This window comes from Mastigoproctus giganteus, chromosome 7 (assembly GCF_048544385.1).
Source record: "Mastigoproctus giganteus isolate SK-2022 chromosome 7, ASM4854438v1, whole genome shotgun sequence".
Classification (NCBI taxonomy): Eukaryota; Metazoa; Arthropoda; class Arachnida; order Uropygi; family Thelyphonidae; genus Mastigoproctus; species Mastigoproctus giganteus.
This window is the reverse complement of record NC_143581.1, coordinates 21585688-21611574: the sequence shown is the minus strand read 5'-3', so window position 1 is coordinate 21611574 and position 25887 is coordinate 21585688. Positions and strand designations below refer to the sequence as shown.

General features: G+C 36.8%; 1 protein-coding gene across 4 annotated transcripts in view; it reads right to left on the bottom strand.

The window, feature by feature from the left end:
• The window catches only part of LOC150082631 (serine/threonine-protein phosphatase 4 regulatory subunit 1-like), a 677709-nt gene that overhangs the window by 47904 nt on the left and 603918 nt on the right, over nt 1–25887 (bottom strand). For all 4 annotated transcript variants that reach the window (XM_090377553.1, XM_090377552.1, XM_090377554.1 and 1 more), the window contains 4 exons: nt 20744–20931; nt 16774–16904; nt 14845–15030; nt 6805–6981 (listed from right to left, as the gene is read on the bottom strand). In XM_090377553.1, coding sequence (XP_090233679.1) covers nt 6805–6981; nt 14845–15030; nt 16774–16904; nt 20744–20931 — 682 coding nt within the window. The remainder of the gene's footprint in view (nt 1–6804; nt 6982–14844; nt 15031–16773; nt 16905–20743; nt 20932–25887) is intronic.

Genomic DNA, 25887 nt, shown 5'->3' with positions numbered 1-25887 from the left:
GCAAAATGGCCTTGATGTCATCATTGTTTTGCCAGAATCCGCAACAGTTCCAATGTACGAATGTAACCATTATTTTGGCTTGGTGGGTCCATCACATGGCTTCTGAGGTGCTGAGGGCTTACTTTTGTCAGTCTTGGCTTTATCTTTCCTAGGAAAGTATGGACGCTGTCCAGTGTCCATTTCCTCCTCAGCAAAGAGTTCCAGGACTGAATCTTCTTGTACCTCCACCACGACATCCATGTTTTCTTGGGTACTAGGGGATACTTCAACTTTCTTAGTCTTCTTTGAAAGTTGCTTTTGTTATTTCTGGAGCATTAGGAGGTATCGATATAGGAATGGCAGCTGATTGGTCTTTCTGTGTAGGTTTTTGTGGGCTTAAGAGGTAACGTGCGATGGGAGTGAATGACTCTTCTGGAGGAATGGTCACGTCTGTATGAGTTCCAATGGAACAGCTCCCTGCTACCTTCTGGGCGTAGGTGGGTTTGGTGATATTTAGAGGTATCACCACTTTCCTTGCCTCCTGGTATGATATGTTCAGCTCTGCCTTCAGCCGTTGGATTTTTTTCTTCTTTCCACCTCTGGCATGCTCGTGAATAGGCTGGATGTTCTTCTTCGCAGTTAATGCAGGTGGGTTTTGTGGCTGAACATGCTGTTGTTTCGTGGTCCTTTACACCACATCGAGCGCATGCAAGGACTCCACGGCAATCCATTTGAGAATGTCCACATTTCTGGCATTTAAAACACCATACAGGGTTTGGAACGTATGGACGTACTGGAGAGTTGATGTGGCTAACTTTAATCTCCTCAGGAGACGAAGGAGAGTTAAAAGTAAGGATTATGTTTCTAGTTTTAACAAGTTTCCCATCTCTACGCAGATTAATTCTCTTTGCGGCAATAACTCCCTGTGGTTTCAGTTCTGAGCAGATTTCCTCCTTGGTAACGTCGAGAAGGTCCCACTCTGAAATGACACCTCTCGATGAATTGAGTGTTCTATGTGGTGTCACTGTTATGGGTACCCCCCTCCAATTGATTGATTGAGACAAGAAAAGGTAAAATATGTCTTCATATTCAATTTACTTTCCCAACCAGCCAATAATATACTGAACAACTGAAGAATTTCAACTTTTCTGTGCATTTAAAAGTACCAGCATGTGTTGGCATACATATTCCCTGTATTAGTTAAAAAAAATACATAACACAAGAGTAAATATAGAGATTGTGATGGTCATCCTAATTCACTCTCTTCTGTTACAGAGAGTTCATGATTTTGGTGCAAAACATCTGGAATATTCAGGGAATTATATAGTCTAATGTAATGGTTTCTTATGCCTTCCACACCCGTATCTATTTTTTCTGTTTCAGCAGGCAAACAGGACAATTTGCATGTTGTGTTGGTTAAAAAAAATTAACGTGGAAACCCTATTTCCCCTGCCAGCCCCAACAGAAGAGGCCTTTATAAGTTTCTCTGACCTTTGACAGGACTCAAACTTAGACTTCTCTGAAAAAGAGGCAGATGGCAACATATCATGCTGATTCGGCTGCCATGGAGGATGCATTGTGATGGTATCTCATCCAAGTCCAGTAAAATACATTGAGTGTTTCCAACTAAATCTAAAATGGAGATAATAAAGTGATCAGAAAGAGGTACATCACCTATGTTCATTGGTTGTGTTTATGATGTCAGTCATTTAATAATTGTAAGTGTTCTAAAAGACAAGCAAATAAAATAATTGTTGATTATGTTTGCAATACAGGCATGTTTGATTATTTTTTATGACTAACAGAAGTGGAACAATCACGAGTCTTATATAACAATACACATGAAGCATGCATGAACTGTCTAAATCTAACAATAGTACATTAAAACTACATTTAATCTATGAATTGATTAAATTCATAGATTAATTCCAATATTTATTTACCTATAATCCATAACACCACAAAAACACTTTTCTGGAACTAATACAAACCTAATTGATATGCTTTAATACACATAAAATACCCTTAGTCTTATATAAACTAATCAAAAAATTAATTGCAATTACACCCAGACAGGCAAAATAGACCAGATGCCGCTACAGCACTCTACAGTATAAAGTCAGCACCATGGATCGATAAGTGATCTTTTTATACTGACCACCACCCAGAGTGATTGCAAGTAAATACCTTTATACTGATGCATACGCATTGGGCTTTGGGTCCCAATCCCAGTTTACTGTAAATGCCAATCTAAGATAAAAATAATTTAATATATAGGCACACTTTATTATAAAAAAAGATATCTAAAATTGGTTAATGAAATTTACTAAAAAATGTTAATGAATTTTAATAAAACTGTTATTGTGTTATTGGGACTACAGAAACGGGTATGCACAAGACATTCATTTAGTACAGCTATCTCTCTGCTCAAAGCTCCTGATGAAGTAGCAGAGAGATGGCCAAGTAAATGAACGTAATTCTTTCCTAATCCCCCCCCTTCTCTAGCTTTCACTAATATTCCTTTTTCAAATCATTATTATATATATATATAAAAAAAAAAATCCATTTCCTCTAATGTTCTATATTCCTCTTATATTCATTTAGTTTTTCCCATTTTAGATTAGTTTAGGTTAGTTTAAATTCGCAATGTAGACCTTTAGGCAAAACGAGCACCTGCTAGCACACCAAATTGCTAGACAGTACAGTTAGGCTCCAATGCATCCTGTTCAAATATATATTCATACACAAACACTAAAAATAAAATAAAATAGGATCTCACTGTGAATATATATATATATATATATATATATATATATATATATATATATATGGAAATGTGGTTAACATATACAGGGTGTCTTAAAAATAACTGAATAATTTGGTGAAATCTGGTGAATTTGAGAATGACTTAATAGCATGATTACAAGTTTATTTTTATACAATATTCAAGTTAGAAACAGAAAGAAAAAAAAAAATTATTACATACAAAGGTCAAGGATTTAATTATTTCTTTCCACATGTGTCCCATCAGTGTCCCTGCAAATTTCAAATCGCATTGTGGAACACATTGGCAAGCATTTCAGGGGTAATTTCCTGTATTTCCCCCCCCCAATGCATTGTCTAAGGTCAGATAAATCTTGAAACCTGTGATAAACCTTTGATTTTATGAAACCCCAAGCAAAAAAATCCAAAGGAGTTAAATCTGGAGAACTCGCCACCCAAGGTCCTTCATGTCCAATCCACTGATACGGAAAGCACCTGTTGAAGTATTCCTGGACAGTTCGAGCATAATGACATGGTGCCCCATCTTGCTGAAACACTACACTTGAAATAACACCATCATCAAGAAGTTGGGGTTCAAGAAACTGCCGAAGCACATTAAGGTACACAGTTCCAGTGACTGTTGCTTCTGCAAAAAAGTAAGATCCATAAATTTTTGACTTCGTCATCACAAGCCACACGTTTACTTTAGGGGAGTCTCTATGCCATTCTGCGAACTTAGGGTTTCTGAGAAGCCCAGATAGGATAATTGTGGTGACTGATTTTATCACAAGTGTGAAAAGTCACCTCATCACTGAACAAGATGTGACCCATTAAGCTGTTATTTTGGATTTCATCAAAAAATGCTGCACACATTGCAAATACCTTTGTTTTATGTAAAAAAGAATAAATATAGTTATCGTAATGAAATTTATTTGAAAATCACACTGTTTCAAGAAAATATGCAGTGACTTTTGGGACACTCTGTGTGTGTGTATATATATATATATATATATATATATATATATGGAAATTTGCCTAAAAATGGCATTATCTCTAAATACAATATGCATTTTGTGGATTTTATGTGTTACTCAAACAAATAGCAATACAGTAAACCCCCTATTCGCGGAATCTGTATTCGCGGTCGCTGATTTAATATAAAATGAAACCTAAAAAAATGTGAATTTTAAAGCGCCGTGAACATTTCCCCCCATAAAATTACATGGGCATGGCTAAAATTATCTTTCCCGGTTAAAACAGCGCTCAGTGGGTGGGGAGGAGGGGTGACAAAATCGCGAGCGTGGATGTTTCTCGCTAATCCTTGTTCAGTATGTGTTATACGCTTGTCATGGAAGGTTTCCTCGTTTGCTTTTAATTTATATGCTTATAAATTGAATAAATTTATCAATTTATAAATTGATATGCTTACAAAAGTGATAAATCTACTGTTTTGCAGTGTAAAACAGACTTTTTCGAGTGTGTTAACAGAAGAAAGTGACTTTATTGTGGACAAGTTCTTTCTAACTCCTACAAAAATATGGCTAAGAATAACAAGGGAAATGTGAAAATATCAAAGAAGGTGATGACATTAGCGAATAAAATTGAGTTATTAGACAAATTTTCTAATGGTGAAAGTGTCTCCTCGTGGCAAAACATTATAAAATCAATGAGTCAACGATACGATCAATCAAAAAATCGGAAGAAAAAATCTGCCGTAGTGTCCGTGAAAACGTGCTAACTGCTTCAAAAATTTGCTCTGCAACTTGTGATGTTAAATTAGAAAAAATGGAAAAGCTTTAAATCTGTGGATAGAAGACCGAACTCAAAATAAAATTCCGTTAAGTTCACTCATCGTTCATGAAAAGGCAAAACTCCTTTATCAACACTTTAGCGAAACTGGTGATAGCACTGGTGGGATAAGCTTTTTAGTTAGCAAAGGCGCGGTTTGAAATTTCTAATAAATATTACATTTAATATTAAATTGTTTCTTATTTTCATTTCGATGCCATATGCTTGCATTTCACTATGTACTGTCTATAAGGAAAGAAGAAAAATTGCGGACCACCTTCAAAACCTCTGGCAAGAAACATGGGACACAACGCCTAAAGGAGCAATCACCAAAGGTTTATTCCCTCAATTAGTCGGACTTCCCCAAAGCCTCCTCCCTGGTATTCGCCTGGATTGCAAGTCACCTTCCTGCTTACAGGCCATGGACCGTTCCAGCAAAAACTAACAGCCATGGGAATAGAAAATAACTCATATTGCCACTGTGGTGAAGAGGAGTCCTGGGAACACCTTATGTACGAGTGTCTCACTTACAACAATGCCAGACTTCAATTTCTCACAGAGATTCAAGGAAACCCCCGCAATCAGGAGTCAACTTTACTCCAAGAAGAGGCCACATACCTAGCCTTAACATGCTACGCCCAGGCTGTTTTCAATTGTAGAAGAGCAAGACTTGCGGAACTCAGGGCAGAACAGAATAACGTGCCACCCCTGCGATCCCCTACTGGGATAGGATAATGCAATTTACCCTGGGTGCAGGATACTCACAGAGCACCTGCTCCTGTAATTTTCAACTCCCTTCTCCATCCTCTTCCTTAGAGTGGACTGCCTTCCCTCTTTGGTCCACTCCAAATACTGTTCCCCACATTTGACCTCTTCTTCTTCTCTTATTCCCCCCATATGCTCTCTTATCTTTTTATTTTATTATTTTTATTTATTTTTTTCCTTTTTTTTTACAGCCTCAACTTTTTTTCTTTTCTTTCTTTTTTTTTCACTCTTCATTTTTTTTTATTTTATTTATGATTTTTATTTTATTTATTTTATTTATTTTTATTTTTTTTATTTTATTATAATTTATTTATTTATTTATTTTATGGCTTCTCTCAGGTAGCTCAGGCAACCCTGGCAGAGGCAGCCAGAGTATAATGGGCAGCCTGGCTCACCTCCCAGTGGTTGTGGCGGGCAACGTGGAGTCCCAGTAGGGGCAACGTGGAGTCCCAGTAGGGGCAACGTGGAGTCCCAGTAGGGGCCCCGCGGCCAAGCAGCCAGACACAACAACAGAACAAAGCACAATACTACATTAACCAGACATTACACTTTTTTCTGGCTGTGCAGTAGTTCTGCATTTCATCACAGAGTACATATGGTGCAGATGTGGGAAACCACTGGTGGCACCTGAACCTAAATACTATGCCACTATGTACTGTCTATGTAGATAGTCATATTATGAAGGTACATATAATACATACATAGACAAAATTTTAGACTAGTTTTTCTTATATACAGTATTTCATACTTTGGAACGGACTAGTTTATTACTTTGGGAGCCCTTTATTACTATGGGAGCCATAACTCAGTATTCGCGTTTTCGGTATTCGCGGCATTTCTCAGGAATGTAACCTCCACGAATAGCGGGGGTTTACTGTAATTCATTATTTATATATACAGTAAAACAATAGCAAAAAAATAAAAAAATTCATTCCTGCATCGGTACGCTGCCACAAACAATTTCTAGCATTTCAGCTAATTATATATGGATTATCCAGGATGTTAATGAAAAAAAAGTTGCATTCCTGTTTGTCCGATTTAAATGAAATCTGGAATTGTTTGACAAATGCTTCTAAAAGTGACAAATATAAAATTTCATGAAAATGCATTCATTAGAAGTTTGTTTGTTTGTTATTTGGTTTTTAGGAGCATTAGCAACTAAGGCCATATTGCTTCGGGCATATGCGGTGGTCATTCTCTGACCTTTCTGCATCCTCTGTATTTGGTGGTCACGGGCTTGAACCCCGGTCTAATCAAGGTTCATTAGAAGTAGAGTTGTTAATATGTTCAAGGGCAGACATGCTAAAGGTAACAGTACTTTATGCAATTGCAAATGTTCCTAAAAGTTTATTTATTTGCTCAAATAATAATAACAATTACTATTTAAAGTTCAGTTAAAAATCAAAATTTGTTATGGAGAGCAACTTTTCAACAAGCTACAATTTAAATAAAGAATATGGCAAATATAAATTACCAGCAATAATAATAATAAACCGTTTACAAACAAACCTTCAGAAAGTCTGCAAGGTGTTGAAGTATACCAATCCTAACTTCATCTAAGTCTTTAAGAAATCCAGAAAAAATAGGCAAAAGATCCTGAGCAGCAAGATCTGGACCCAAAATAACAGCCAACTGGTGCATTGATGACGCAACAGTACGTCTTGCTTTCCATTGTGAATTAAAACCCTAATAAATATTAAAATGTAAATACTGATAAAAGAGATAGTATGTTCATTTATTGAAATCAAAAATTTTAACTTTCAACATATTTCTATTATACACAAGTTTTGGAGAATAAAAATTGTTAGTATATTTGTGTTAACCAACTCTGCATGATTATCAACAATTGCAATTTTGTTCATTCATAAGGAGGGGAATGCAATGGGTTATTGTTTAGTAAATTATTTTGAGTTTAGATAGACTTTTTTAAAACATCTGAAATAATAAAATAACTTTGTTATCTTATATTATTATCTTAAATGGTGCAATTACTTTTAATAACACTAGTCTGCATAGATTTTGATGTTTCCAAAATTAATAGTGTTTCTGAGTGTGCTTTTAGTGATAATTCTAAAAATTCAAACTATTTTAACACATAACTTACTGCTTTTTTTTTCATAAACAGTATGAATCGTTTTCTTAGTTACACATTCCATATATACACATGCCCAGATGTGTTTAGCCATGATGAGATCTGCAGTATATAAACCTGCAAAGAGTTCCTTCTGCGTTCAGTTTCTAGTACCGTGCTAACCAGTATCTGCTTCTAATGTAATTTTCATATACTGTGTCTTTGACAATGGCAAACTCATGATAGTGTGAATAATCCAAATATATTTTGTTACATTTTTGCACCTTTCCACCATGCCACTTTTTACCACATTTCTACATTGAGGAAATGTGGTAAAAAGAAAAGCATAACATTTAAATAACATTTTTGAAGTTCATGCAACGGAGAGAACCTTGGGATCATATTAATTACTAATACTTTGGTTCCATAAATGTAGCAGATTATAATTTGAAGAACAAGCAAAGCACTGTGTACTCCAACAAAAAATATTCACATTACTTCAGCTGTAAGACTAGTACACCATGAACTTGAACTTCCAGTATCACCTTCACCAGTTGTTCCTGAACATAAGCTGTCAGATCCTGAATTTGACATGTTATTTGGTTTTTTTTTTAGGAGCATTAGCAACTAAGGCCATATTGTTCCGGGGATATGCGGTGGTCATTCCCTGACCTTTCCGCATCCTCCATATTTGGTGGTCACGGGCTCAAACCCTGGTCTATTCAAGAAGCGTGTGCTATGCACTGCTGCTCCTGGCTAAGGAGGGACCAAATTTGACATGTGATTGATCTAGAGGATGACATAAACTATCGTGACAAAGAAATTCACAACTCTGGATCACAGCTGTTTACATAAAATTAGCTTGATGATCTCATGAGAGATTTATATCTACCTAATCTATTAGTCTTATTATTTGAGTCTATTAGGTAGATTTAAATTCTACCTAACAGACTGAAATCCAAGACTCTGGTGGTCTCAGGAACAGTCTTTTCATGGCATAGACAGTGTGAAAAAGAATGGTTCCCCATTTGAATGAAGAAGGGTCAATGATATATTGCAACGATATTAGCATTAGCATTAGTAGAGGCATATGATGCAAGAAAGCAAGCTTATTCAGCATCAGCCAAAAAAAAAACAAAAAAAAAAAAAAAAAACACACACCACTCCAATTTCACCCCTCCGTTCGTTCGAAATACCTGTCCAGTTGAGCTTTAAATTTGTTTAGGCTATCAACTTCAACAACAAGTGATGGAAGTCAGTTCCACCAACCAACCACCCGCTGGCCAAAGGCAAATTTCCGCACATCTATCCGACAACTGTCCTTCCTCAATTTGAATTTATGCCCTCAGAGGTGATTATTCTGAGCAAGATGAAGAATCCCATTGGCATTGAGCATGCTCAAACCATTCAAAGCCTTATACACCTCTATCAGATCACCTCGCCAGTGCCTAGTCTCCAGACTCTGTAATTTGCAAAACTTAAGCCTTTCTTCGTAAGAGCAACCCTTTGTTCCATTCACTAATCTTGTTGCCCTTCTCTGTACCCGTTCCAGCAGCTCTACATCCTTCTTGAAATGAGGCCTCCAGACCTGTATACAGTACTCAAGATGTGGCCTAACCATTGCCTTATACAAGGGAATAATCACCTCCTTATCCCTGCTAGAAAAATTCCTGTATATCATTGACAAGACACCATGAGCTACTCTTGCAGCTCGTCTGCACTGCTCAGAGAACTTCATATCTGCCTGCACAATTACCCCCAGGTCCTTTTCATTCTCCACCACTGTCAGTGTAGTAGCGCAGAGTTGATACGTTGCTCTGGGGTTACTGTTTCCCATATGTAGTACTTTACATTTGTCAATGTTAAACTTCATTTGCCACCTCTCAGCCCATCTGTTCAACCTTTCCAGATCCTGTTGCAGCAGCATAGCGTCAGTAGTGTCCTTAACAACCCTGCCAACCTTTGTATCATCTGCAAACTTGGGCATTAAACTTGATATCCCATCATCAATATCATTCATAAACACAGAAAACAACAACGGACCCAACACTGAGCCCTGAGGAACTCCACTAATAACATTAGTCCACGTTGAGCAGTGTCCATTGATTACCACTCTCTGTCTTCTGCCACTCAACCATCCCCTTATCCATAGCAGCAATTTGCCTCCAATGCCACACTGCTCCAATTTGTGCAGCAGTCTTCCATGTGCAACAGTATCAAAAGCCTTTCTAAGATCCAAATATATAATATCAAAGTTATTCCCTGCATCCAGTTCTTTTGTGACTACATCATAGTATCCAATCAAATTGGTCAGGCAAGACCTGCCCTTAACAAAGCCATGCTGCGTCTGAGCTATAACTGAATTCTTGTCTAGATGATCCTGCAGTGCTTCTTTAACCAGTGCCTCCATTAATTTACCTGGAACAGAAGTTAAACTAACAGGTCTATAATTACTTGTGTCAGCCTTTGATCCTCCTTTGTGAATTGGGGTTACATTTGCACATCTCCAGTCTATGGGTACCTCCCCTGAGTCCAAAGAAGCTCTCATAATTATGGCTAGGGGTTTGCTTACTTCCTTTGCTGCCTCCTTTAATATAACTGGATAGATCCCATCCACCCCAGGTGCCTTTTTTATGTTTATCCTCAACAATCTCTCCTCCACTTTCCTCTCAGTTATTACAAAATCATCCAGCTCACTGCCAATGTTTACTTTACCTACATCATTCTCCTTCCTGAATAACCCCTCATGCGTGAATGTAGATGCAAAATACTCGTTTAGATTGTTAGCCACCTGAGCAGGATCCTCAACTATTGAACCATCAATATCCAGTGGACCAATCTGATTCATCCCTTTCCTTCTTGAGTTTAAATATGTAAAGAACTCTTTTCTGTTTTTCATCCTTTGCCAAGGATTTGAGTTTAAATTAGTAAAGAACTCTTTGCATCCTTTGCCAAGGATTTTTCGTAGTCTGCCTTTGCCTGCCTAATCTCCTTTGTGACTTGGATACAGACCAACTTATATCTATCATAGGCTTCCATGTCACCCATTAATTTGTATGTATCCCATGCATTTTTCTTCTCTGCCACATGTCTCATTAGTTCATCTGACAACCATTTAGGCCTAAACCTTGAACAATATTTCTTAGTTGGTATGTAAAGCTTGGTAGCCTCCAAGATTAGTTCCATGAATGCTAGTCGCCTTTACGAAAACAAAAACCCTTCCCTTTACCTCTGATGGTAGTTACCTCCTTGAGTAAATCCCACTTCAACACACTGTGATCACTGCCACCTAGTGGTTCATTTATCTGCAGATTCTTAATGCATGAAGAATCACTACTGATAATCAGATCAAGAGTATTGCTCCCTCTTGTTGCCTCATGAACATGCTGATGTAGAAAACAATCATCCAATAAATCCACAAAAGCCTTGCTAGTGTGTGAGTGACCAACCCACAAATTCCAGTCAATATCTGGGAAATTAAAATCCCCCATTATAAGACTCTCTGATTTACTGGCCCACTCTATTTCCCTGTACAATATCTTATTATACTCATCAGAGTCATTAGGCCTATAGCACACTCCTACTCTCAATTTTGATTTCCCTATGCTTATGTCACACCAAACTGACTCGACACTGCCCTGTCCATCGATGTCGACTGGCTTCACTTCCTTGGACTTTATGTGTTTCTTAATTAATAGCATTACCCCTCCTCCCCTCCTGTCCTGTCTATCCTTTCTATACACATTGTATTCCCCAAATTCCAGTTCCGCATTCCTTATATCTGTGTGACACCACGTCTCTGATATCCCAACAATATCTGCCTTTGATGTTTTGAGCAATACCTCAAATTCATCAAATTTATTTACCACACTCCTAGCACTTGTGTACACGCAGGTATACATGCACCTGTTTCTATTCTTAGCTACCCTAACACAACCCATGTGTTTACTTGTACCGCAATGACTCCCAGCAGTCTCTGAAATATCCTGCATCTTGTTTTTCAGGCTTCTGATCATTTCGATAGAAGCAGTGCAAGAATCACTTCCACCTCTGCCAGTGGCTACCGTTAATCTATTAGTCCTTGTATCCCTCCCAACTAGCAGTTTTCCGACCCACCTAACACTGCCTCGATAGCATCAGCAAAAATTCTTGCACCCTTTCTATTTAAGTGTATCCCATCCCCGTAGAAGCAATCTCTCCTGTTAACAAGTACAGTCCAGGCTGAAAAAAATCTACCCCTTGAGCCTTGCACAATCCCTCCAGGGCCGAATTGATCGACAAGGCTCTCATCATATACTCCCTCCTATCGTGTCTGGGCAGAATTGCAGACACTTTCAAATTCAACCCTAATTCACGGCTTTTCTTCAACAGTGACCTGTACTTGCTAAGTAATTCCGCCGGTCTCCTACTCTTAATATCGTTAGTGCCAACGTGTACAACTATATCACCTTTTGTGCCCTTAAAAGATGATATCTGCTCTACAACGTCATCAACCTTTGCCCCTGGCAGACATACCCTGGTCCTATTCCACCTATCCTTTTTACAAAGCATGTTCCCCGTTTCCCTGACAATAGAGTCACCAACAACTACTAGTTCCTGTGGGACCAGCGCATTCTGCCTTGGGGGCTGCCTCTGTGTTGCAAGATGACCAAGTGCAAGCTCTGGCGTTGATGTGGGCAGCTGAGAGCTTGATGGGCCCCTCAATTTATTTGCTTCGAGGGCATCCACCCTGTTCTTCAAGCTCTCATAAAGGCCCATAACAACGCTGAGTTGTCGCCTGATTTCCTTGCACTCCTTACATCGTGCACCCACAAAGACATCCCCCTTGGCAGTATCATGTCCCGTACCCGACTGCTCCGCAAACATCAAGCAAACAGTGCATTTTAAAAGACTGTGATTCAGAGGGCAACTGCCCCCCTCAGTTCTCCCCTGAACCACAGCACTCCCATTAGCTTGAGCCTTTTGCTTTGCTGCTCTGGTCAGAGTCATGATTCCGATTTAATTCAATAAAATTTCAAAACAAAAATTAAATCCTTAAGTTATATACCAAAACAGTTATGTTATATATATATATTTTTTTGGTATCTAGTGTTTTCTACGAGTTCCCTTTACACAACTTCCGTATCACGTGTACCACTATAGTTATGTATTAATTATTTGTTACGATTAAGTCGTTATATATATATATAGAGTTAAAAATACAATTTAATTGACAACCAAGTTTATCAAGATTAATAGATTTACTGATTAATTGACAATATTATATTATGCACTATACTACACTAAGCTTATGTTATCGTGTAAAAATGGCGGGAATTCTCGAACGGTACTTCTACGGACTCGTAAGTATTGATTAGCTTCCAAATCTCGCTATCTCAATTTAGAATAAACTAAGGATCCTGACTAGGTCTATAATCTACTTATAGAAGATAATTTGATATAACAATTGGTTAATAAATCGACTAAATTTGGTTAAAAAAAGACCTCTCGTTCAATTTGTAACACATGGATTTGATACCGTTACCGATACTAAGTAATACCTACAAAATCTCTGTCTAAGTTAAACTTTAAACTAAGTATCGTAACTAGGAATATAGAGCTACTCTAGAAAATAAGTTAATATGACAATTTAAGCTAATAAATCAGAAAATAAATCAGGAAAAACTTCTCTGTTCCAAGAGCTTCAAGGAGCTTCGTCCGCACAGGCTAACCTCGCACCCAGACTCCTGTAGTTATGAGAACTCAGGAGTTCTGAGTTCTCTTTCATAATGGAAAGAAGTATAGACTACAAAACTGTGATGAATAGCCTACAGGGATGGATACATTCCTGTAGTCTATTCAGCACATTTAAAAGAAAAATACAAAAATGTTAAGCTTCTTTTGTAAAAAAATTAAGCATGAGGATTATGGGTGGCTAGTATGTGGAGAGTTTAGAATTATTTTTTAAATACATGGGTTTTCATAAAAGGAAAAAAAAAATAATAATAATAAATATAAACAGTCACTATTCTGTAATACTCACTGATAAGTAAGTTGTTGCAATCTCGTTCATAAAATGACTGACTACACGTAACATTGTAACTTTGCAAAAGCAAGTAGTAGATGAGTTCAAAAGTTCAACAAGAAATGCATAAAGAAAAGAAAATCAAATTACATGTTTGCTATATTTTAATATTCTCTCTCTCAGAGAAGAACCTTGTGATGATGAATTTGTAAGAGAAAAGGGGAGTTGGATACAATACTTCAGAGCTAGAGTATATTTAATGCAAAATGTCAACAGACAGTTGTTGTCTATTAAGAATATTTGTTTGGCATTAGCAACATTAGCTATAATATAGGCCAAAGAAGAAGACCAAACAAAATGGCACCTTTCTTTGAGTATGAAACAAGCCCACATATGTAATAAACATGTTTTCAGGGAATGTCCACAATAATTCAACAATCTTCTAATTAAATTAAGAAAAATTCACTAATGACAAGACCTACACTTCTTGAAGACACTTACCTACAAGCTAGCTTGTTGGATCTGGAAAAAAAAAAAAATCACTCTGTTGCTTCCATACCTCACAAATGAATTAAAATAGTTTGTGCTCTCAGGGCTAAATACAAGCTCCATACAAGGCTAAATGCTCATATCATAATCTTTTACCTGAAGATTTGTAAAACATCTTATAAATAAGTACCTGTTAGCCTCTGTAAGGTATAGTATTAGCCATATAATGAAAGGAAGCTACAAGCTTTTGCTGCACTGGCAAAAAAAAAAAAAAAAAAGCTAAATGATACTCAGCCAACAACTTGGATACACAAAAATGCCAGTCTGCCAAAGTATTGTCTGTGCAAGTGGGATAGGCAAACAAGAAGTGAACATTGGGAAAGGAAAGTGTGGCCACCAAGACACTGGGTTCAAAAAAAAAAAAAAAAAAAAAAAAAGAAACAAGTCACTAGTACATTAAAACAAAATAATGTTGCTTCATCTACATATAAAGCTAGGTTTAAGGTTTAATGAAACAGTTCATCCAAGCACCAAATACAGAAGAAAATTATTTTAAGTATGCTTGCACTAAATTCCTATTACTAACATATGAAAAAAATCAAAGCAGAAATTTTTGTTGGACTGCAAATTTGAAGAATCCACAAATTAAACTGGAAGATATGTTTAGACTGGTTTAAAAATGCAGTACATAATTTTTTTTGAAAACATATAGCCAAAGGGACAATTATGAGTGGAGAATATGAAATAAATATAACAATCATAAAATAAATTAGAAAATAAATAAAATAATACAAAATAAAGTGATATAATGCACGGTCCAATTACAAGATTAACAGTTATCAAACAGGGAGGATATTTACTAATATCCTCCCCGTTTGATAAATATTACCTTAATATTTACTAAGGACTTAAGTTAATAAATCTACGACAGACTTGGTTCTATTTTCTAAATTCAAGACAGATTAACCACACACATATTACAAACCTGTGTTTCAGTTGCTAACAGTTCATAAGTTTCTTTCAAACAGGGCCAGTATTTCCTGCCAAGTGTAAGTGCTACAGCAGGCAAACTATAAGCACAATGGCGAGCAATTTCTGCATCAATTGTCTGTGCTCTGGCAGAATCGGTCATGCTAAGATACCGTAAAAGTAATTCAGGAGGAACTATATCCTACAAAAAAAAAAATAATAATAATAAATAAATAAATATATAATAATAATAATAAAAATCAAACTGTGCAATGACTCACTGTATAAAGAATGATACATCAAAAGAACAAAGGGTCTCGTAACTTATTTGCAAATATAAGAAATGCTACATTTATCAAACAATTCTCACACATATGTGATTACCAACTAAACACAGACTCTCGGCATTACTGTAGGGCATTTTCTTTGATCTCCAAGGAATATGCAAAAGAAACAAAAAAAAAAAAAAAAAAAAGAAGAAGAAGAAGACAGAGAAAGGGGAGGTTACAGCTTTAAGCCTCCATTAAGTGGTAGTGGTGTTTATACACTATATGATAAGAATCACCTATCATTTAAGTTAATGAGACAATATTAAAAGTCACCTGCTAACAAATTAGTGCAGTATCGAGCTAGTATTGTACAAGAGTTTAATAAAACCTGTTTGTTAAGAATTTTCACGGGTATAATAAATAATGTTACTTTATTATTATACATATAGTATAAATTTTACCATATGGATATAAACTATGTACAGTGGTACCTTGGTTTGCGAGAATAATTTGTTCCGGAAACGTGCTCGTAATCCAAAGCACTCGTATATCAAAGCGAATTTTCCCATAAGAAATCATGGAAACCCAGATGATTTGTTCCAAAACTCAAAAATATTCATATACTGTAAAAATGATTAATACAAAATACATACATACCTTTTCATATTTTTAATATTTAAATTTAATATACATAAAGCAATCGGATTTATGGTAGGACGACTTTCACTGTCACTAACGGAATCACTGCTATCTGTTGACTCTTTCTTTTTGTGTGACATTAACAAGGAACCTCTCCAATGACACTTGCCTCCTCTTGAGGATTTCACGGAAATATGACATTGCATTGTCGTTAAACAGATTCATCGCTCGCACTATTACAAAATGAGGGGGCACACTTGATACATATAAACAAAGCTGCGCGCGTGTAGCAATTGAATAAACAACACCGTAAAGGCAGGCAGAGATACACTATTAACACCTCACATTTTTACTAAAGCACATTTCTAGGGGTTACTACCATAAAACAATAAAAACAATTTCCAGTTACGTTTCTGCTAGTGGAATCTGTTATAAACTGGTAGTAAACTCGATCTAATTGCATTTTCAATTATGCCGATAGCTGGAATTGTGTGGGTTTTTACGTTATTATGGCGAAATGTTTTTCCCCTTCACTGATATAAAAAACATAAATACATTTTCAGAATCTCCTCTTCATTCCTATCGTGTTGCGTTCGGTTGGGGTGATTCTGCATTCGACTGCCATTTCTTGTAAACACAAAGGAGAATCGTGCATAAGCGAATTCAGTTCATGTTATATAAGCTATCATTCGCATATTTATAAATTGTGTATGATCGAATTCGTGTAGTGTAAACACATGTTATATGAGGACTGACTGTACTCGTATTGCAAGACCTCGCTCGTTTATCAAGTTAAAATTTATTAAAAATTTTTGCTCGTCTTGCAAAACACTCGTAGACCAAGTTACTCGCAATCCAAGGTACCACTGTAATGTCTTTTCCCAATTATGTGATAATTAATTCCTTTGATGATATATTTACAATTAAATTCTCATCTAATATCAAATATTTAAGTAGATTACAATGCACACTCAATCAATAATTAAAATGCCTTCAATTTTAAAATTCTAATGATGGTAAAATTCTAACTTTCCCACCTGGTCAACTATACAAAAATTTGCTGATTTCGAGCTGATTGTATCATCCTTGATTTCACAGTGTGGGCTATAAAAAGATCCTATTGCAGACCTTCCTTCTATATTATAGGAATCTGGAGGAACTTTAGCACCTGTATACATACATAAAAATTAAACTGTAAAAATAATGTTTAATAGCAAAAATAAAGAAAGAAAGAGATTACAGAGAATGTAAGTGGCTGCATAAGCAATATCCTACAACACAATGCAAAATATATAAAGAAACATATTAAAAAAAAAAAAAAAAAAGGTGGAAAATGAGCAAAGAAACAAATAAATAACAAAGAAAGAAGTAGAAATGGAATGAGAATGGAAGGAATATGTGCTAAAAATTTTGAAAATATAAAGTATAGGGCAAATACAGGCAAAGTAAGTAAATCAATAAATAATAAATTCAGATCGGCACCACCTGACCACGTCAAGGCCAAAAAAGCACGAAATATCACTAAAATGATATGATAAACCAACCACAAAAGAAAAATAGATACAGGACAAACCAAGAGGGAAAAAATAGATGACCACTGCATTTCGAACATAACACAAATTGACAAACATTCATTTAAATGCCAGTCTGCCAAAGTAATAAAATCACATCATGGAGGCCCTAATGCAGTAACTGTGAAAACACAAAAGCACTCACTGCTAGACCAGATTGCCACCAATGTAAGTGTCTGTCTCTGTCCGTTGTGATAATTTGCATTATGTTCGAAACGGAGTAATGTTCATGGCTGTTGTAATATAGTAATAATAATCGTGGCATGTGATGAAAGAAAGCAAAGTGTATGAGCTTACGTAGCATCAGCCAAAAAAAAAAAAAAAAAAAACATTCACACAACCATTCCCTCTAAATGTTTGTCCAGTTCCTGCTTAAATTTATTTAACCCATCAACTTCCACAACAGCAGGTGGAAGTTTGTTCCAGCAATTAACCACCCGCTGGCTAAAGGCAAATTTCTGCACATCTATTCTACAGGTCTTTCCTCAATTTGAATTTATGTCCCCTTAGTTTTGTAATCTGAACAAGTGGAAGAATCCCATCAGAAATCAGCATGCTTATCCCATTCAACGCCTAATACACCTCAATCAGATCACCTCGCTGGTGCCTAGTCTCCAGCCACTGCAATTTGCAGAACTTAAGCCTCTCTTGGTAAGAGGATCCCTTCATTCCCCTCACCAATCTTGCTACCCTTCTCTGTACACGCACAAGAAAATCTACATCCTTCTTAAAATGATTCCTCCAGACCTGTATGCAGTACTCAAGGCATGGCTCTGTATAAGGCAGTGGTCACACTGCCTTATACAGAGTGACAATCACCTCCTTTTCCTTGCTAGCAAAATTCCTATATATCATTGACAAAACCCCATGACCTGCCCTGGCAGCCTGTCTGCATTGCTCAGAAAACTTCATATCTGACTGCACAATTACTCCCAGGTCTTTTTCATTTTCTACCACCTTAAGTGTAGTACCACACAGTTGGTACGTTTCTCTGGGGTTACTTCTACCCATACGCAGTACTTTGCATTTGTCAAGGTTAAACTTCAGTTGCCACTTCTTAGCCCATCTGCCCAAATTATCTAGATCCTGTTGCAGTAGCACACTGCCATTACTGTCATTAACAACCCTGCCAACCTTTGTATCATCTGCAAACTTCGACACTAAGCCTGATATACCTTCATCAATATCATTGATAAATATACAAAACAACAGTGGACCCAACACGAACCCTGTGGGACTCCACTAATAACATTAGTTCAAGAAGAGCAGCACCCATTGATTACCACCCTCTGTCTTCTCGCACTTAACCATCCTGTTATCCATTGTAGCAACTTACTCTTAATACAATTCTGCTCCAATTTGTGCAATAGTCTTCCATGCGCAACAGTATCAAAAGCTTTCCTGAAATCCAAATATATGATATCAAAATTATTTTTTGCATCCAGTTCCTTTGTAACCACATCATAATATCCTATCAAATTTGTCAGACAAGACTTTCCCTTAACAAACCCATGCTGTGTCTGAATTATTGCTGCAGTCTTGTCTAGATGATCCTGCCATGCATCTTTAACAAGTGACTCCATTATTTTACCCGGAACAGAAGTTAAACTAACTGGTCTGTAATTACTCGTGTCACCCTTCGATCCCCCTTTGTGAATTGGGGATACATTTGCACATCTCCAGTCAGTGGGAACCTCCCTGAGTCCAAGGATGCTCTCATAATTATGGCTAAGGGTTTGCTTAGTCGCTTTGCCGCCTCCTTTAATATAACTGGATAGATCCCATCCACCCCAGGTGCTTTTCTTACATTTAACTTCAACAAGTTCTCCTCCACTTTGCTCTCAGTTATTACAAAATCATTAAGTATCCTACTACAATTTGATAACCTTCTGCCATTTTCAAACCTTAATAATTCCTCATGTGTGAATGTAGATGCAAAATACTCATTCAGTTTGTTTGCTATCTGAGCAGGATCATCAACAGTCGAACCATCGATGTCAAGTGGACCAATCAGATTCATCTTAGTTATACAACTAGTCAGGATCGTGTACATTGTTAGGAGACAGTTGATTCTTTGAGTAAGAAACTTTGGGTTGTCTCTAGGTGAACTGTTCTTGTAAGTGTTTGTGTGTGCAGCTGAACATTGTATTGTGCCTTTACGTACAATAAAGATTAATTCTTGTACCAGTAGTTGTGGATGTTTATGGGGGTTTATGTTGCTGGGGGGTTGATTGTTGCTATATAAGTAAAGAAATCCTTGCTGTTTTTCTTAGCATCTTTTGCCAAGGATTTCTCGTAATCTGCCTTCGCCTGCCGTACCTCCTTTGTGACCTGATTACAGATTAACTTATATCTGCCATAGGCTTCTGAGTCGCTTGATAATTTATATGCATCCCATGCATTTTTCTTCTCTGTTACGAGTCTCATTAGTTCATTTGACAACCATTTAGGCCTAAACCTTGAACAATATTTCTTAATAGGTATGAAACTTTTAGTAGCATCCACGATTAATTCCTTGAATGCTTCCCACTTAGAATTTACCGTTGGTAACATCGTCAGTTGATCCCACTGTACAGAATTTAAAAACTGTCGGAGACCACTGTTTACAATTTTAAAAAAATTTTTAAATTCTATGAAAAAATCTCACTCCACAGAACAAGCCCATAGTAGGAAAACATCACTCATTGCTATGCAAACACATTTAGTGAACATGATATTATTATTATTATTAGCTATACGGTGCAAGGAAGCCTGAGGTTTATGCTGTGCCAGCCAAAAAAAAAAAAAAAAAAAAAAAAAATCCTGAGTTACCCTGAGAGAGAGTGTGAGAGTGAGAGAGAGAGAGAGAGAGAGGGGGGGGGGGGAGAAGTAGAAGGGAATCACCAAGAGAAAGAGAAGGATATGATGATATGCAAAATAAGATTGTTTATTACAATTTTCAGGATACTATTTATAAAAACAGATTCAAGGTTGCACACAATGAGATCCATTCAGAAAATCAGGAAAAAAACAGAGACAGAACATAGCTGACTGTATTGGGAGCAGCTCACACTTTCATAAATTTAATTTCATATATATATATATATATATATATATATATATATAAAAGTAATGAAGATATCTTTATCCTCTAAGTGATGTTATCACCAGCTTTAATTGTAATAAGCTTCTTAAAATAGTCATCTAATATATCATTGACTGACTTGTCAAAAATTATTGTTTTTTGTTATTTTTTCATAATGAGTTAATCTTTTATCACAAAATCTTGCCACAATAACTGTATCCCAATACCAAGTCAGTCTCACGCTGCTTCATATTCATGTTATTTTTATTCTAATATAACTATAGTACTAATAAAAATAATGCAATATTGAAACAATAAATTAAATAATTCAGAATTACACAAAAATAAAGCACTGAGGTATAAAATACTTACTTGAAAGAGGATCATCTACCGAAGTAAATGGATGTTCATTTAGACTTAACTTGTGAACTCTGGTTTCTTCCAATCTGTATGAACATCTGTTTTCTCTTAACTCAGTGTTATGGGCAGTGGAAAGAGATTCACTTTGACTACAGCTTTGTTTGTCAAGAACATCGATTTCAGATTCTGAATTCAGCATACTACACAAAAAAGTTTATGCTCATGATCAAGTTACACATATGTGTTTAGATATATCAGTTTAAATTATTAACTTTTCTACTTTCACTATTTCTCTTTTATCTGGAACTGGCTGATTTCAAACTACAGGATTAAAACCTATTTGCTCTTTCCTCTTTCTCACTTATCACAAAGCACACCAACTTATTTCTATATATCTATTACTTACCACCAATTTTAAACACACACACCAACCGTTTATGACTGATTGAATAATGAAATAAAATAAAATAAAATGATAGAAAAGACTGTAAAATAATATTTACAAAAAACTTATAATTATTTACAAAAAACTAAACTATAACAAAAATAAAATAAGTAAATAAGTTAAAATGCATTAAAATATAAATATAAAAGCGATAAAAAGACGATAAAAAACACTATTAGAGCTTTCGGAGGTGTCTGCCTCCTTCCTCAGTAATAGTAAGACTTAAGCGACACATCCTTAAATACCGGGTTCACGGCACATGTGGATGACCAGGCGCATACTCAGCATTCCTTTCACTTGTACCAGAACCGGAAGTGGTCTGGAGACGTGGAAAATTAAAACGTTTATCTCTGGCAAAAACCACTGCCTCAAAAAGCGGGTGAAGCCTAACTCCCCTGTCTCTGTTCATGCTATTGTTACCAGAGGATCCAATCCACAGACTTCCCAGCCATTTGCGGTCCCAGAATCTATGCGCCGGTCAAGGATGACAGCGTTGTCGGGGGAGATCTGGTGGTGTTTTTCCCAATAGTGCTCAGCAATGGCGGATTTATTGAGCTCTGCGGTCCGTATCGCTCGTGAATGTTCCCCCAGACGGTCCTTGAGACGCCGTCCTGTCTCCCCCACGTAACATTCCCCACAATCCGGGCATGTGATCTCATATACGACCCCACTACTAGAATCCCTAGTAATGGGGTCTTTGACCTGTGACACTACTGTGTGCAACCTCCGGCCTGGAAGCTGCACACAGCGTCACAAAGCATCCTCGCAATGCGATCGACAGGCCCGGATAGTAGGGAACATACACTGTGGTAAGCGGTACAGGCGGAACTACCTGATTGGGCTCTTCCTCTCTGTTGTATTCATCAATGACCCTCTGGGGGTAACCGCACCTCATAAGATCTGTTGTGATTTGCCTAATTTTCTTCTCCCCCTCCTCAGGGGTACTGCAATGTGTTCTCACCCTACCCAAAAGTGCTCTGGCCACACTATTTTTATGTTGGACAGTCTGTGCCGTCCTATAATGTGTGTACTGGCCCCTACACATTGGTTTCCTATAAACCTTAGTTCTAAGTCTGGGGCCCTCCCTATATACCAACCCCCCCGACAACGCTGTCATCCTTGACCGGGCGCATAGATTCTGGGACCGCAAGTGGCTGGAAAGTCTGTGGATTGGATCCTCTGGTAACAATAGCATGAACAGAGACAAGGGAGTTAGGCTTCACCCGCTTTTTGAGGCGGTGGTTTTGGCCAGAGATAAACGTTTTAATTTTCCACATCTCCAGACCACTTCCGGTTCTGGTACAAGTGAAAGGAATGCTGAGTACACCTGGTCATCCACATGTGCCGTGAACCTGGTATTTAAGGATGTGTCGCTTAAGTCTCACTATTACTGAGGAAGGAGGCAGACACCTCCGAAAGCTCTAATAGTGTTTTTTATTGTCTTTTTATCGTTTTTATATTTATATTTTAATGCACTTTAACTTATTTACTTATTTTATTTTTGTTATAGTTTAGTTTTCTGTAAATAATTAAAAGTTTTTTGAAAATATTATTTTACAGTCTTTTCTATCATTTTATTTTATTTTATTTTATTTCATTATTCAATCAGTCATAAACGGTTGGTGTGTGTGTTTAAAATTGGTGGTATGAATAATCCCAACCTCAGAGGCCTTATTGCAGATATAGTTAATGTTTATGGCCATACAGTTTTGCGGCACATCTGAAGGTTCCAAAGAGATAGCATAGCTGAGTCCAAACAGCAACAGCACTTAAGGTTTGCCTACCGTTGCAGGGATCATAATCTTATGCCACATGGATTTAGGATCAAGGCACCATTTAAAGATGCCCGTTTGTCCAGGATTATCAAATGGTATCAAAAGAAGGTTTTGAATACATGGATTCAGAAACTTCATGATGACTTCAGACATAGTAGGAGATTTATTGATGTAGCGGTGGTTTTGGCCAGAGATAAATGTTTTAATTTTCCACGTCTCCAGACCACTTCCGGTTCTGGTACAAGTGAAAGGAATGCTGCGTATGCGCCTGGTCATCCACGTGTGCCGTGAACCTAGTATTTAAGGATGTGTCGCTTAAGTCTCACTATTACTGAGGAAGGAGGCAGACACCTCCGAAAGCTCTAATAGTGTTTTTTATCGTCTTTTTATCGCTTTTATATTTATATTTTAATGCATTTTAACTTATTTACTTATTTTATTTTTGTTATAGTTTAGTTTTTTGTAAATATTATTTTACAGTCTTTTCTATCATTTTATTTTATTTTATTTCATTATTCAATCAGTCATAAACGGTTGGTGTGTGTGTTTAAAATTGGTGGTATGAATAATCCCAACCTCAGAGGCCTTATTGCAGATATCTATTACTTTTTTTCTTTCCCATCAATTTCCCAATAATAATTTTGAAATAATTATTATATCCCTTTACAGACATGCCACTACAAAGTGTGGTTGAGATGTATTTCATAATGTTATTAAGTAACCAATAGTGATATTATATTAATCAAAAATTGTATTTAATTATATTTTTCATAAACTTTCACCAATCTGTGCACCACAAATCCATTATAAATTTAAAAAGAACACTGTAAACACATTAGGAAATTAAGGCTGTTCATACTGAAATTGTATCAATATTGGCTTCAGTCCATTGACAGTTTACAGTGTACATAGAAAGTTTAGTTGTTAAGGAATATTATGAGAAAACCAATAACCACAGGGTTTCTCATAATATTAATACAAAATATACACAGTGTGTTACATTTCAGGCATATCAGTAAATAATAATAATTCATGATTTATATACATTGGTGTTCAAAGAACCTAGGAATTTCACATTTCTAACCCTTTTTCACAATGATATGTTACATTAATGACTAGCATCACAAATAGAAATATAAACAAAAGATATTTATTAATAGTTAAGGCAAAGCTAGGTAATTCGACAGGTGCTCTCAAAATATTCTAAAATGAGCATTTGCAACCTTTATACAACAGTTTTGGTAAACATGACAATTAGGGCTGAAATGTTATCAAAAGCCCTCAATCTGCTTCAGGTTATTATTTTAAATGGAAAACAAAATGAAAAGTTCACTAGCTGCAAACTAATATTTAGTTGAACCGCCTCCTGCCCTGATGACAGAAGCACACCGTTGAGGCACTGACAACATCAATTTCTGAAGATAATCAACTAATAATTTGTGGTTCCACACACGAATCATGGCTTCCTGAAGTTCACAAAGGGTCTTTGGTTTCTTTCTGGCAACTGCAGATTCCACACGATGCCAACCGTTCTCTACAGCAGGGTTTCCCAAACTGGGGTTTGCGGACCCCTGGGAGTCTGTAAACTAGTTCCAGGGGGTCCGCGAAACGTTTGGAAGGTATCAAGTAATATGTGTTTATTTTCTTAAAAAATATACTGATAGAATCACGCGAATTTTGTTACAGAACATTACTTATTGTTTACATAATTAGTATATATAATTTTATATATATTTTTCAAATTATTCTTTCTATGTATAATAAATTGATGATAAATATTATTATTATTATTATATATCTGTATAAAAATAAGAATAAAGTTGAGTTGTTTCACACATAAAACTTTGAATTTTTTTTCAGAACATTACTTATTTTCGATACAATCAATATACAAAGGGTACTAGGAAAGTTTTGCAATACAGCTTTGTTTATTTAATTTTTTCAAAGTAATTTCCTCTACATTCAATACACCTCTCCATCCTCCGAAACCAATCTTTAAACCAGTTCTGCCAAGTTTCACTAGGGAGTAAAGCACACTCGTTGTCCCAAGCCCGTAGAAGGTCCTCATCACTGGAAAACCGCCTCCCTTTTAGCTTCATTTTCACATGCAGGAACAGTGCAAAGTCGCAGGGAGCAAGGTCTGGACTGTAGGGAGGGTGCTCGAGAAGTTTCAGTCCTGTCGTGGTCAAATATTCGGTGCAGGCTTTGGCGCGGTGAGCTGGAGCATTTTCGTGATGGAGGTACCAGGTGTCCATTCTTGACTTTGGCCGCAGGTTCTTCATAGATCCAATGACTTTAGGCAGGCATTGTTCAGTATACCACTTAGCTGTGACTGTCTTCTGCGTGTCCAAAATGACACGTTCCACAATTCCACTCGATTTGAAAAATACAGCTATCATTTTCTTCTTTACAGATCGGGATTTTCTGACAATTACGGGTGTGTCGTCATCATCAAAGACCCAAACTTTGTTTTGAGCCTTGGTCGGCAGATCGTAATAGTACAGCCAAGTCTCGTCACCTGTCACGATGTTGTTCACATACCGAGATTGTCCCTTATCAAACTTTTTTAACATCTCCCGGCACCAAGTCACACGTCGTGTCATCTGCTCTTCAGTCAGTTGATGCGGCACCCAGAGAGAACAAAGTTTCTTCGCGTGCAAATGATCTTGCAGAATCGAACGAATTGCTGGTGCATTTAGGCCCAAAGTATCCTCTATCTGTTGGTAGGTCACTCGCCTGTTTTCGTCAAGCATTTTCCTCACAGCAGTAACGTTTTCCTCCGTAACTGACGTTCCTGGCCTTCCGGGCCTCTCAGAATCCTCCAGAGTGAAATTTCCCCTTTGGAATTCTCTATACCACCTGAATATCGTTGTACGATGTGGACAATCATCATCTAGTGCAAGAGTCATTTCTTCTAAGCACTGGTCTATGGTTAA